The 13,303-nt window shown below is 55.5% G+C and overlaps 1 protein-coding gene and 1 pseudogene across 1 annotated transcript; one reads left to right on the forward strand and one right to left on the reverse strand.

Annotated features, from left to right (window-relative positions):
- Positions 1-247: 247 nt before the first annotated feature.
- On the reverse strand, positions 248-8,721 carry LOC148219372 (uncharacterized; annotated as a pseudogene).
- Positions 8,722-8,812: 91 nt separating this feature from the next.
- Positions 8,813-12,451, forward strand: LOC106863957 (cilia- and flagella-associated protein 45-like). Its single transcript, XM_088157663.1, has 11 exons — positions 8,813-9,046; positions 9,109-9,239; positions 9,557-9,698; positions 10,068-10,238; positions 10,385-10,563; positions 10,697-10,826; positions 11,062-11,208; positions 11,316-11,429; positions 11,633-11,826; positions 12,029-12,205; positions 12,373-12,451. Exons 1-11 carry the CDS (start codon positions 8,813-8,815, stop codon positions 12,449-12,451), a joined length of 1,698 nt encoding a protein of 565 aa, XP_088013789.1.
- The last annotated feature ends 852 nt before the right edge of the window (positions 12,452-13,303 follow it).

Below are 13,303 nucleotides of genomic sequence, written 5' to 3' on the forward strand. Positions count from 1 at the left end.
AGCTTTTTCTTGTTAATGCAGAAATTTGGGCTCCAGTGTCCACCACAAAGGTGACAGGTGCCCTTCTAGGACCAACTATTGCTGTTATCAGTAGATCCCCAGTATTAGGATTTCTGGTGAGCGCTCTTATAAATAACCAAGTTCCCCTCTCTCTCTGCTCACCCACGAAGCTGTTTTGGCTCCAATACCAAAAATTGAGAAGGAGATGGCAATGGCTCTCAGAACCTGTGGAGGAGATTACTTCGGCTCACTGCCCAGAATCTGTGGAGGGGATCGTTTTGGCTCACTGGCCACAAGCAGCAGAGGAGGGGGTACAACAGGCTGAACAGTAGGGGAGTTTGATGTAATGAACTTAAGGCAGTGCCAATTTAAAACAATCTTTATCAACTTGTCAAGTGGTAAGCCATCCATCGCATCTTTAGGAATTCGTTTCTTTAACCCTAACGACCACCAATACTGGTGGTTAGAAACGGTTTACCTTTTTCTCGTTTATTGCTAGGAGAAACAATGTGTCTAACACCTTTCGTTTTCTCTAATTTTTCCTCTGGGACCTTTAAAGGTCTGTATTTTCTGCTATAATTCAGTAGCTCTTCTGCAACTTCGCTCCATGTCCAAATTCTATGGCTACTGGAAGGAGACCCTGGGACCAGTTGAGGAGGGGTTACATAGGGAGGGAAAGTGTCAGTGAAACCAGATCGCTCATGTGAGATCCCAAGAACTCTAATCTTTCTACAGGTGTCATGGATGCCATAGTTTTTTGAAGAAGAATTGTGGCAGATTTGAGTGTTTCTGGGAGACCACGAATTAAAGGGGTCATAATTTCAGGCATTACAGGTAATTGCATAGATGATTCATAGGGAGTATTTAATTTTCTCTCATGTATCATTTGCAAGCATGCAGCTTTGCGAATGTTTTACAAGAGTTGGCTGGGGGTACTAACTAAAGTTACAGGGTCTCCCCTTTCCAAAGGGTTAAGTCCCCTGGCCCAATAAGTTGCGTGCTGGGTTAGGGACCATGGATAACGTCTGTCTCCCATTGCTAAGAAAACCCTATTGTCCTGGGGTACAATGCAAAAATGTGTATTCTATCACCATCTCTTGAAATGTGGGAGGGGTGGTGATCCTTATCTCTGTGGTAGATATCCTCTGCTGATGTGACATCTGATAAGATCGGGGGATGATCATCGTTATCTTTTCACAACCCATCCTTCCTCCAGAAGATATATTCTGTTAATGGGCCGTTAAGTCCTATTGTGTGACTGATAAGATTACATCATCCCATTGGGAGATGCCCCAGCCAGGGGCAGGAGCCAAGCCTTTCCTACCTAGATAAAAAACTGGGGTTTGGGACCCGAGGGCAGACCTTTCTACTGGATCCCAGAGGAAAGTCGGACCATTTCCACATCATCGCTGGATCTTCAGAGGAATACTGCACCTTCTACAGGAGCACTGCTTCAACAGAACCACATCTGTCATCCAGGAGGACTGCAGCCACCATTTATACGGACTGCTACCAACACCCTGACTGACAGGGTGTCAGGTTGTATTTCTGACTGTGTCGGTGGTTTTCTTTTGGATTATTGCATGTATTTTATTTTATTTTTCTCTCTTTTTTTTCCTATTAAATTGTATTACTGACTTGGAGTCTCTCACTGGTTTTGCTTTCAAACAAGTACACCTATGTCCCCAATATCCACCCGCTCCTTTTTCTGATAATTTAATCTGATCTCCCCCAGTAAAAGACACTCAAAATGTGGATTCTATCTTGGACTCATGAGGGAGTCATCTGTACTCTTTTTTCAGCTTAGCCAATTCAGTAGCAGTATATGGAGTTTCTTTAGTAGTTATGTGTGGGTTATAATCCTCATCATTGCTATAATTGTATTCTGTTTTAATCACAGGTCTCAATTTAGGGCAGGAATGTTCCCCATAATCTTTCATCAAATTTTGCTCTTTTTGGGGATATATTTGATTAATATGAAATATTTCTTTCTTCTCTGTTTCTGTTGGTGTGTCAACATGCTTTGAATTTTTGGCACGTTCTTCCCTTAGAGCAGTTAGTAGCAAATGGTTCTCATTCCTTTCCTCGTCTAATTGTTTTTGCAAAATTTGAATTAGGTTTTGTAGAGAATCTATAATTGTGTTTTCCTCACTTCCTCACTTAGAACGAGTTTCTATAGCAACTGTAAGACAAGCTCCCAAAACTGAGCAAAGTATGTCTTTATTTTTGCCCAGTTTGAACTTTGATTCATGTTGCAAAGAATATATTCTATCAATCACATTTTCTAAATTAAACCAATTATTGTTCACCCATTCCTCCCCACCTTGGGACGGTCTGGCATTATATTTAGTTAGTAAAGTATAAAATGCAGCTTTATCTGTTGCACTGGAATTTTCAGTCATTTTATGAAGGGATAAGTAAAAACCACAACAGGGAGGTCTCTTGCTTAAGTTACCGCACACAACGAAACAGCTTTCGCTGTGTGCCCCCCTTTGCTTCCCTGTGCGGGTGAAGAGACCAAACTGCTTGGGAGGCACTCCTTAGTTACAAAACACCAGGTTGTATCTTCACTGCACCAAGTAGTCAAATTTTACACAAAAACAACAACAAAATCCTGCCTTTTGCCCCAGTAGATCTTCTATGAAATTCTGACAGCAGAGCCCTCAAGCAAGTCTGGGGATGCTTTACACCAAGGTGTCTGCAGTCTGCGGAAATCTGAAATTGCCCCCCTTGCTTTCTAGACAGGCTCACCCTTTCAAGGTGGCCAGCTAGGTGTGGCTGAGGCAATATGTTTTCCCCTACTACAGGCTACACACAACCTTGCATCCCTTCTGTCTGTCAGAAATCCTGTCCATGACTCCAATTTAATGTCACGATCTGCTACTAATACAGAGCGGGGGTTGTGATGGTCCGTTTGATCTCAGAGGTGCAAAAGACACAGCAGGGGACAAATCAGTTTACTCACTGATACAATGCAATGCATTTTTATTGAATGCCAACAACTCAGTTGCAATATAGGGGAGAGATACAGGCAACAAAGTATAGAGAGAAAAAGAGGGGGATGGGAAAATAGCTACCAACAGATGAGATGGACGTCCTCATGGGCCAGCCAATAGACGAGTCTTCATCGGTGGGGGATCCCAAAAGCTTTCTCCAGAGGGTTGTTCTTTTATAGTCCTTTTCCAAAGCGAGTGGCTTCTGGCCAAGAAGTGGGAAGATTTATGGACCATTGTGAGATGCTCCAAGAGGCAGGTGCGGAAGTGGAGGACATGCAGTTTTCAGTTAATACCATGACAGCACAGTCCAGTGATCACAACACACCTGCAAACAGTCACTTGGCAAGCACCCACCTCGACCAGGCCAGAAAACCACTGTCCAAAGCCGACCTGGGTGGGGGTCCTCGGGGTCTTCTTGCCACAGTCATGAGGCAAAAATGAGGGAAACTTCGGACTGTGTCTTACAGGACCCCAGGGAAGGATGAGAGATTCAGCGGAGGGACACACAGAAAGGGTTGAAGGGAACCACAGGGAACAATTTGGGAACCCAGACAGGTATGGTGGGACCTGTGGACAGGCGGGATCTGAGGGATCTCAGAGAGGGAGAGGTGCACCCAGGGAAGGCTGAAGGGACCTGGGAGGCATGTGGGGGCTCCCCATGCCCATCCCCGCACTCACTACTCACTGTGACACCGAGTTGGGCCCTGCTCTTCCCCACGACCCCCATCTCGGAGTGCACCTCGCAGCTGTAATTCCCCGAGTGGGAGACCCCCACTGCGGGCACCAGGAGCTGCGGGGACCCCTGCGGGCCCCTCACCAACTGCCCGTCAAGGTAGAAGCTGTACAGGACGGGGGCTCGGGGCCGTAGGTGACTGGGGGTGCTGAGGCAGATGAGATTGAGGGGGGACCCCTCGGTGGGCTCGGGAGGATCCTCCAGCACCGAGGACCGGCACCGAGAAGAGCTTTGGGAAGGAGATGGGGGTGGGGATTGTGACACACAGTCCACTGAGAAGTGGCTTTGGTGGTGTCAGGATATCGGAGTTCCAGCCATGAGAGTGCTCACCGTGCACTGTCACTGTCACCGGTGCTGACTGTGACATTACTGAGGCCATCAAGCCCCCGCAGCCGTAGCAGCCGCTGTTGTGCAGCTGTAGGGGGTACAGGGACAATTCAATGCTCCTGAGGGACTCTTCCAGATCCCTCTCGTCCTTGTAAAATCTCACCATGATGTCAGGGTTGTCCTGTCGGCCCCGGCAGCACAGTGTCACCGTGTCCCCCTCCAGCAGCGCCCATGCTGGCACCTGCAGCACCAGCGGGTCTGTGAGACAGCAGGGTCCCGTCATACTGAGAAGCCCGAGACAGGTCCAAAGTGGGTGCCCACGGCACCGGGGACATCTGGCTGGAGTGTCCACTGCACAGGAGGGTCCCAGGGACACCAGGAGCAGCCTCGAGGCAGAGCTGTCGCCACGGGGGTCCTACCACACTAGGGTGCACTGGGATGCACTGGGATGCACTGGGATGTCACTATGTGCAGGGGACAGGCTCTGGCCACATGAGGGGTGTGAGGTCACCCAGGGAGTGGAGCCCACCCAGACTTCACAGGGTGCCACCCGGAGCATTTCAGATCCCCCCTCACCATTTGACACCATCACCGGGGGGGCCGAGCCCACTGCCGGGTCTCTGACACTGGTAGGTGCCACTCTCGGTGACAATGAGGTGGCCAGGTGCCTCCAGTCCCCAGCGCTGCAAGTCCTTGTACCAGGTGGTGGCACTGGCTGTCTCCGAGCCCTGGCAGGTCAGTGTCACCGGTCTTACAGCACTGCTGGAGTCCAGGGGATCTCCATGAAGAGCTGAGTGGTCTAGGCACCTGCAGGTGACAGGGGACGCCAGGCTTCCAGGGCCACCACCGGCCTGGGGACAGCAGGGAAGGGACATGGCATCCCCGAGGATTCACCAGTGAGGCCGAAGGTCTGGGCTGGAAGGGAGAAGGGACAGGACTGGGTGGGGGTGGCCCTGCAGAGACAGCAGCACCTGGAGGACCTGGTGTGGTGTCTGTCCCCAGACTGCCCCACAGGAATACTGGTGTAGAACGGAGGTTTTGAGCACAGGGACACCTCGGTCACCCTGGGCTGGGGCAGGGCATGGGGACACTGTGGACACCCCATGTGTGCACAGGTCACCTCCCCCAGCCCTACAGCACCTGTCCCCACGGCCACATCCCCATGGCCCTGTGCCCGTGATCCCATTCCCATGGCACCTGTCCCCATGGCCTATCTGCATGGGATGTGGCCTTTGTCCCTGTCCCTGCATCCCTGTCTCCCTCTCCCTGTCCCCACAGCTGCCCCAGCTCCAAGGTTCCTTTTGCCACATCCTTGTCCCCACATCTCTATTCCCCTGTTCCCATCTCCACATCCCAGTTCCCCTGTTCTTGTCCCCATGGCCACCCCACGACTCTGGTCACATTGGGTCCCATGCCCATGCACTGGCTCTGCTGGCCTTGCTGGACCATGCAGCCCCCCTGTGCCCCCTCCCCACCGCTCTCTGCCTCACCGGGGCCCATCCCCGGGGCGTCAGGCCCGTGCCCGGGGCACTCACCCCACAGGAGCAGCGCCACCTTCCCGGCCATCCCGCTGTCCCCGGCCATGGGCACTGGCTGTCACTCGCTGCTGTGGCCACCTGTCCCCTGGCTGGCGGCTCTTCCCATGAAGGGACAGGAAGCGAGGTCACGTCTCGTCCTCATGTATAGGTGGCCCTTGGTGGGGACAGGGTGTTCCCAGGATGGGGGCAGGGTGGGGACTTTGTGGGACATGGCAGTGATGGTGGGACATGGTGGGGACAGGATGTTGCCAGAATTTGGAGGCTGAGGCAGTGCAGCAGGCCAAGGATGTGTGTCCATGGTACTGGGGTGCCAGAGATGGACTCCCATGGGAATGGGGGTCCCAAGGGTTGGGTGAATTCAGACTCGGGGATGAAGGTCTAAGAACCAAGAATGTGGCCTCCAGGGATTTGTGATCATGGGATGGATCCCAGGGATGGGAGTGCTATGGGAATGAGGGTCCTGGGGGAATCATGGTCCCCAAAGGGAAGGAGGGTCCGGGGGGCTGGAACTACTGGGATGGGGGTCCTTGGCAATGGAGATCCTGGGGAATGGCAGTCCTGGGATGGGGGTCTCAGGGAAGGGGGGACATAAAAAATGGGAGTCCCATGGTTGGGTTCCGAGAAGAATGGTGGTGCCAGGGATGGGCAGTGGTTGGGCAGGCCTGTGGGTCACAGCTCCTTCCCTGGGTATCTCAGATTTTAGGGTGACCCAGGGCCCAACTGTGACCCCCTGGAGTGCTCATTTCCCGTGCAGGCATCACATGGGGGCCCTGGGTAGCTCTGCTTCTGTGCCCTCCCTGGTGCTTGACTTTTTTTCTCTATTTCTCTGTTTTCCTTATTTTCCTCACTTTTGTGCCATGTCCTGTTACCCCCAGTTCCTGACTCAGAAATCCTGGGGAGCACCTGGGCAAGGAATGGGTTGGTGGGACCCCAGGGAGGGAGAAAAGGGAGTGGGGGGTCTGCAGGGAGGGTTGGGAAGGCTGTGGGGGATGGGGGTGGCCGGCTGTGCCTCCCCAACACTTTAACCTTCTCTCTCCTGCAACAGAAGGAAGAGAGAAAGTCACACAGGGGTGGGTTCTGTCCTGGGAGGGGGCACATCCAGGAGTCCTGTCCTGAGGGGATCCTGTTCTGGGGGTGACACGTTCTGGGTGGATTTTGTCCCAGTGGTGACACATCCCAGTAGGGGAGATCCTGTCCTGGGGGATGGTGGTTCTGGGCAGGGTCCCTGGACACATTCCCTGAGGAAGTCCCTGTCCAGGGTAGGGGACATCCTGCAGACCCCTGTCCTAGGCAAGGGGGGGGCCTGCCAACCTCCTCTGTCCTCAGTGGGGCACTGTGACCTCTGTGACCTCTGGGGTGCCCCAATTTGGGGTGTGACCCGCCCACTCTACACCCCCTCATTGGCTGCCCCCGCCCATCTGGGAGCCCTCCATCCCCATTTGGGAACCCTCACAGGTGCAGCCTCTCGGCCCCATTGCAGAGCCCACCAGGATCATTCTGTGGGGGAAAAACCCCAGCGGGGCTGACTGGGGAGGGGGATGGACATGGGCTGGTGTCAGTCAGGGAGGGCACAGACACCCCAAAAACACCCAAAGCCACCCCCACACCCAAAAGCCCTGCAGGGCCTTGGTGCTGGCAACCAGGAGATGGATGAGACCCTGCACATGAAACACTTTTGAAGCTCTTGGGGGGCTTCCCCCTTCCTCTTCTGCTCCCCACAATCCCCCCACGGGGTTTCTGTCCTGAGGTCTTGGGACACTTCGGGTTTATTGGGTTTTGGGAGAAATTCTGTTCCAGACTTCTCCATTCTCACTCATCCCTTGCAGGATCTGAGCAGGCAAGAGCAGCTTGGGAATGGAGCCCCAGGCAGGAAGGAGCTCCCAAACTGCTCCTCCTTGAAGCCAGTGGCCATCCAAGTGTGGGGCCCAGCCATGGCCCAGCCCTGCTCTGGCCAGCCCCAGCTGGCAGCCAGGACCTGAGGCTCCCCCCACCCCATTGGCTTTGATTATCACAGCTTTTGAGCTGCTGCAAAGTTGAGAATTCTGTGGAGGGGGAAAAGACCTGGCTGTGGTTTGCTCAGCCCTGCAAGAAGCACAAAACCCAGGGTGAGCCCAAGCAGTGGCTCTGCGAGGGCCTTTGATGGTTTTCAGAGCAGGGCTGGCTGGAAACCCCCCCTGCAGGGGCAGCTGTGAGGGAACCAGTGCGGAAATGCAGCAATTGATCATTTGGTCCCTGTGCCCAAGACACTGAGAGAGCCCTAGAACTGCTGCAAAGACAACAACAATCTGCTCAACAACCTGACCAGGACCTTTATCCTACCTGCCTTGCCCTGGGTGGGCAGTGGCCGGATGCCCCTGCACCCACCGATCTCCCTCTGCCCTCTGCACCTGAACGGGGAGAGAAAATCCAACGAGGGGTTCTTAGGTTGGCACAAGGACCAGGAGAGATCACTCATCAAATCCTGCCACGGGACAAACATGCTTGGAATCAAAGATATTAATTGAATTTATTGCTGACAGAATCAGAGCAGGATAAGGAGAAGTCAAATAAACCCTTCTAAACACCTTCTGCCCAGGCGCCCCCTCCTCTCTCCAGCGGTGCAAGGAGATAGGAATGGGGCCAGGGCAGTTGAGCACAGGTTATTTCTGCCACTGCTCAGCCAAGATGGGGTCCCTGCCTTCCACGGGAGACCCTTCTCCAGGGATTTCTCCAGCACGAGTCCTCCCTGTGAGTTGCATTTCTGTCCCAAGTGCTCCAGGCGGGCTTCCCAAGGGATCACAGCCTCTTCGGGCACCCCTTGCTGTACCGGGGGCTCCTGCAGGGCTGCAGGGGGGTGTCTGCTCCCCAGGGACCCCGATGGGCTGCCAGGGAATCTCCGGAGCCCCTCGTGCCCCTCCTTCCTCCCTGCAGGGCTGCTCCTCTCGCAGCCTCGGGATCCTCTTGGCTGCCGCAATTCTATCTCTGCCATCCCTTAGATTTGCCCTTCCCAGCTCTGGGACCTTCCTCACAAATCCCCCTGTCCTCCATTCCCCATCTGCTCCAGGACATCTCGTGAATCCCAGGAGTCGTTGAGGGAGCTGCCTGGCAATAGTCGCTCCAGACATGTCGCAACAATAGCTTCGGGCATGCTGTCACAATGAGTTCAGACACATCCCAGGCGTCGATTCCATCACATTGTGACAGTCGGCTCAGGGACATTGTCACACCTCCCACACTCCATGACAGAGCCAGCACTGGCAGCGGCATGGCAGCTGCGACTGCGGGCACAGGGTCCCGGTCCCTCCGTGCCGGGGGCTCCTCCCAGAGGTCCCACCTCTCCCGCCGCCGGCAGCTTCACCCACCGGGATTTCCGTCCATCCTTTCCAAGGTCTCCCCCCAGGGTTCTCAGCCGGGATACCGGTCTCCCCCTGACCCCCAACCCCTCCAGGGGTCCAGAGCTCCTCCCTGGATCAGTAGGTGTCCAGGGAGCCCTGAGTGTGGGGTTTTGGTTCCCTCACATCATCCTTTCCCACAGGGCACGGACGCCAGCAGTCCCATTGTGATCCTTCAGGATGTGCCTAAAGACCCTAAGGGATCACCACCCTCTGTCAGATACAAACCAAAGACCACCAGAATCATCACCAAAGACCTGATCCGGGACCTCATGTAAGACTGTGCCTGAGTCCTGAGGGGTTTTGGAGGAACGGGTGTCAGTGCAGCACCCCAAAATCTCTGGGATTGGCAGTGTGCCGTGGCCACCCCCGGGGATCCTGCCCCTGCATCCCAGCTTGGTGCCACTTTCACCACACTTTCTCTTCCTGGTTCACCCCTAAACCTGAGAGCCAGATTCCCATGGCTTCCCCAGCGCTTCCTGCATTGCTCTGGGCTGGCTTGGTAGCTGAGTGGGCAGCACAGGCAGCTAAGGGAACACTGGGAGCTGTTGGGGTCTCCGTGCCACTGAGCTCTCTCCCTGTGCTCCCCAGCATTCCCCAGGAGAAGCCTCAACCGTGTCTCATCATTGGAGAAAAAGAATATGAGAGGATCAAGGAATCAGCTCAAGCTCCAATGGACAGGGAGAGTTGGGACAGACTGAAGACCCTGAAAGCCAGACAGGACGCTGCTTTTGTGGGCATCTCCCCCCCTGCTTCCCCCTTTTCCTGCTCCGTAGCCGGGTTTGAGGGATCGTGATTTCAATAAGGGGGTCCCTCAGGACCTCTTTTTGTTCCTCATGTTTTGGGGTACAGGAGAGGCCGCAGGGCTCAAGCCCCCACTGAGAGCTGGGCAGCATCCCTGGAATTGAGCCCAGCACTCCCAGCCTTCCAAGGGCACGAGGTGTCAGCCCAGAGATGTTGGAAGGGGTGCCTATGGCTGTGCCGGGTCTCCAGGAGCCCATAATGTCCACACTCTGCCGGGAATGCAGCACCTGAAGTGTGACCCCTGTGAGCCCTCTGGAAGGTGCCCAGCACTTCCTGGCAGCACTTTCTGCCCCCACAGGAAGCCCTGAAAAAGACCCAGATGGAGGAGCAGAGAAAGGCAGAACTGGAGGACAAGAGGGACCGTTGGAGAGACGTGAAGGAGGAGCTGCAGCAGGAGGAGCAGAAGCTGCTGCAGCGGGCGATGAGGATGAAGCTGGAGCAGGAGGAAGAGATGCGGGAACTGAACGCGGTAGGTCCAGCGCTCCCTGCTGTCACCTGGCACTGCCTGAGCCTCCCCTGCTCCTCGTGCTCCCAGCTCTTCCTCTCCTTCCCTTGTCCTCCCTGCTCCTGTGTCCCAGTGTGTCTCCGAGCCACAGACACCTCTTGCTCCCACAGCTGTTCCTCAATGCCAAATGCAGCACGATCTGGGACAAGCAAGTCCTGGAGAAGAAGATGATCCAGAAGGAACTGGTGGAGGAGGAGAAGCGACTGGACAAGATGTTGGAAATGGAGCGGGAGAAGGGCATGGAGGTGCAGGAGGAGCTGGAGCGCTGCAGGAAGCAGGAGCTGATCAGGTGGGCAGAAGGCTCCCTCTTGCCCATGGAGGCGTCCGGCCCATTCCAACCACACCAGCCCTGTTCATGCAGCGTTCCCATGATGGGGAGCAGGATGGGGCCGGAGGGAACCCTTCTGCTCTCATATTCCCAGAGCCAGGCAGGACATTGTGAAGCAGATGGAGCAGAACGCAGAGGAGCGAGTGCTGAAGGCCGAGGAGCTGTACCAGGAGGGCAAGAAGCAGCTGGAGCACCTGGAGCAGATGAAGAGGGAGGATCGGAAGGTGGGAGCAGGGAACAGGAAGGTGCAGGGAGATTTCCACCTGGCTGGAAAGGAATTGGCAGTGCTGGATCAGCCACACTCAGGGAGTGGACACAGCAGCCAGCAGGATCAGAGCTCTGGTCCCATGGACTTGGTGGCATCCCCGGGAGGTGGCCCAAAGCCTCCCTGTCCTGAGTGAGGAGGAGGAGAAGGGAGCACTCGGCCTGGCGGCCTCCAACCCTGCATGGCATTTCCAGGCCTGGAAGCAGAAACAGCAGCGACTAAAGCAAATCCATGCCGAGATGAAACATTTCAACGTGGAGACCCAGAGGCTGAAGGATAAACAGAGGGAGCAGGAGAGGCTGGAGGACGAGCAGGTGCTGGAGCATCAGCGGCAGAAGGCTGTAAGAGCAGTGGGCTCCTAGTGGGCTGGGCAGGGGCTGCAAGAGCTGCCCTGGGGCTCTGTCCCATTCTGGGGCTCTGTCCCACCCTGGGGCTCTGTCACCCTTAGGAGCGCGAGGCTGCCTTGGAGGTGGAGCAGGAACAACTGCGCCTGGAGAAGGAGAAGGAGCTGGCCCGGCTCAGAGCCATGCAAGAGCAGGCCCAGGACTGGCAGTCTGAGCGGGTGAGTGGCCCAGGCACCGGTGACGTGCTCCTCTGTCACCGTCCCTGTCCCCAGCCCAGCAAAGGGGCAGAGCCCTGGGGTCTGCAGGATCAGCCCCTGGAGCCAGAGGATGTCCTGGAGTGGTGCCAGCAGAGCCAAAGCCACAGCCAAGGGTTTCCATAGCTGCCCAGAGGGAAGCCCAGCACTGTCCCCTCTTCGGGCAGGATGCTCTGAGGGCCAAGAGGAACCAAGAGGTTGCAGACCGTGAATGGCGGCGGCAGGAGATGGAGAAGACACAGAGGAAGGCTGAGATAGAGCAGCAGCTGAGGAAGGACCATCTGGAGCAGGTGGCCCAGAAGGAGCAGTATCTGGCCATGCAGGTGGAGCAAGACTGCCAGGAATTCCAGAGGGTGCTCAGGTGAGGCACACGAGACTGAGGGATGGCTGAGGCGGTGGCCAGGGGCCTCCCAGTTCCAGCTGGTGGCTCTGGGGGCTCCAGTGCCAGCCCAGGTGCTGTGCCAGGCGTGGGGGGCTGTGGCAAGGGTCCCTGAGCCAGCCCAGCTCTCCCACAGGGCCCATCAGGAGCAGCTGGAGCAGGAGAAGCTGCAGCAGGAGCACAGGGAGCTGCGGCAGCGCGCCTATGCCGAAGATCTGCAGAGGCAGATCCAGGACCTGCGGCAGCAGCAGCAGCGCGAGCGGGCAGCCGTCATTGAGGAGAGCCGGCAGCAGGAGCAGGAAGTCCGGCAGCGCAGCCAGCACCTTGCCCAGCTCAGGCAGCAGAAGCTGCAGGAGTTCAGGTCAGGCTGCCAGTGCTGCTTCCCTGGGCTCCCTGGGCTCCCTGAGTCTTCCCTGGTGTTGCAGCCTGCGCCACCTCCCAGCTCCCTCTGCATCCTCAGCAAACGGGACTGCTGCAGGGCCACGGTGCCAGATCCATCAGGAGTCTGATAGATTCTTTCCTCTACAGAGCCACTGGAATGCCTGAAACATACTGTGCCCAGGTGGAGTGCAAAGCTCAGAGCCGAGCCAGCGCAGCCCCCTCCTAGGCCCTGCCCCACAAGGAACCAGCTGCAATTCTCCAGAGATTTGGGGTTCCATTTGCATTGACTAAATTTTCCAATAAACACTGTTTTTGAGCACATGGTGTTTTCCGTCCTTCCCTGGCCTCGAAGCTGTTGGGGAGGAGCTGTCCACAGTGCTGGAGGAGCCTTGAGGTTCCTTGGCCTCACCAGTGCTGAGGGGAAGAATGACCTCCCTGCTCCTGCTGGCCACACCATTCCTGATCCAGGCCAGGACGCCATTGGCCTTCTTGGCCTCCAGGACACACTTCTGGCTCATGCTCAGTCAGCTGTTGACCAGTACCCCCTGGTCCCTTTCCACCTGGGCACTCTCCAGCTACACCGTCCCCAGTCTATAACTTTGCAGGGGGTTATTGTGGACTCGGCACTTGGACTTATTAAACTTCATCTTACTGGACTCTGCCCATCCATCCAACCATTCCAGGTCTCTCTGCAGAGCCCTCCTACCTTCCAACAGATGGACACACACTCCCAGCTCAGTGTCATCTGCAAATTTACTAATGAAAGACTCAATACCATCATCCATGTCATCAATAAAAACACTGAAAAGAACTGGCCCCAGCACAGACCCCTGAGGGACACCATGGGTGACTGTCACCAGCTGGTCATAAGAAATAACCCTTAGCATGTTGGAAGTTTCTGTAATGGTGTTGTTTGTTCTTTTCTGTTCTATTGAATTTCTAGTGAAGAGCTGTTATTCCTTTTCCTACAGTTTTTCTTGGAAGCCCCATAATTTTCAAAGTTGCAATTATTTGGAGGGAGGGGTCTTTCCATTCCTGCCTTCCTTGGCACACGTTTGTCTTTGAAACCAAGAAATTC

Source organism: Sturnus vulgaris, unplaced genomic scaffold (genome assembly GCF_052056855.1).
Source record: "Sturnus vulgaris isolate bStuVul1 unplaced genomic scaffold, bStuVul1.hap1 Scaffold_141, whole genome shotgun sequence".
Lineage (NCBI taxonomy): Eukaryota > Metazoa > Chordata > Aves > Passeriformes > Sturnidae > Sturnus > Sturnus vulgaris.

Bases quoted from the DNA above. Each gene is read 5' to 3' on its own strand.
- LOC106863957 (XM_088157663.1), top strand. From the start codon at position 8,813: ATGACAGAGCCAGCACTGGCAGCGGCATGGCAGCTGCGACTGCGGGCA. The intron at 11,209-11,315 runs GTAAGAGCAGTG...TGTCACCCTTAG, and splicing joins AGCATCAGCGGCAGAAGGCT to GAGCGCGAGGCTGCCTTGGA. The intron at 11,430-11,632 runs GTGAGTGGCCCA...CTCTTCGGGCAG, and splicing joins AGGACTGGCAGTCTGAGCGG to GATGCTCTGAGGGCCAAGAG.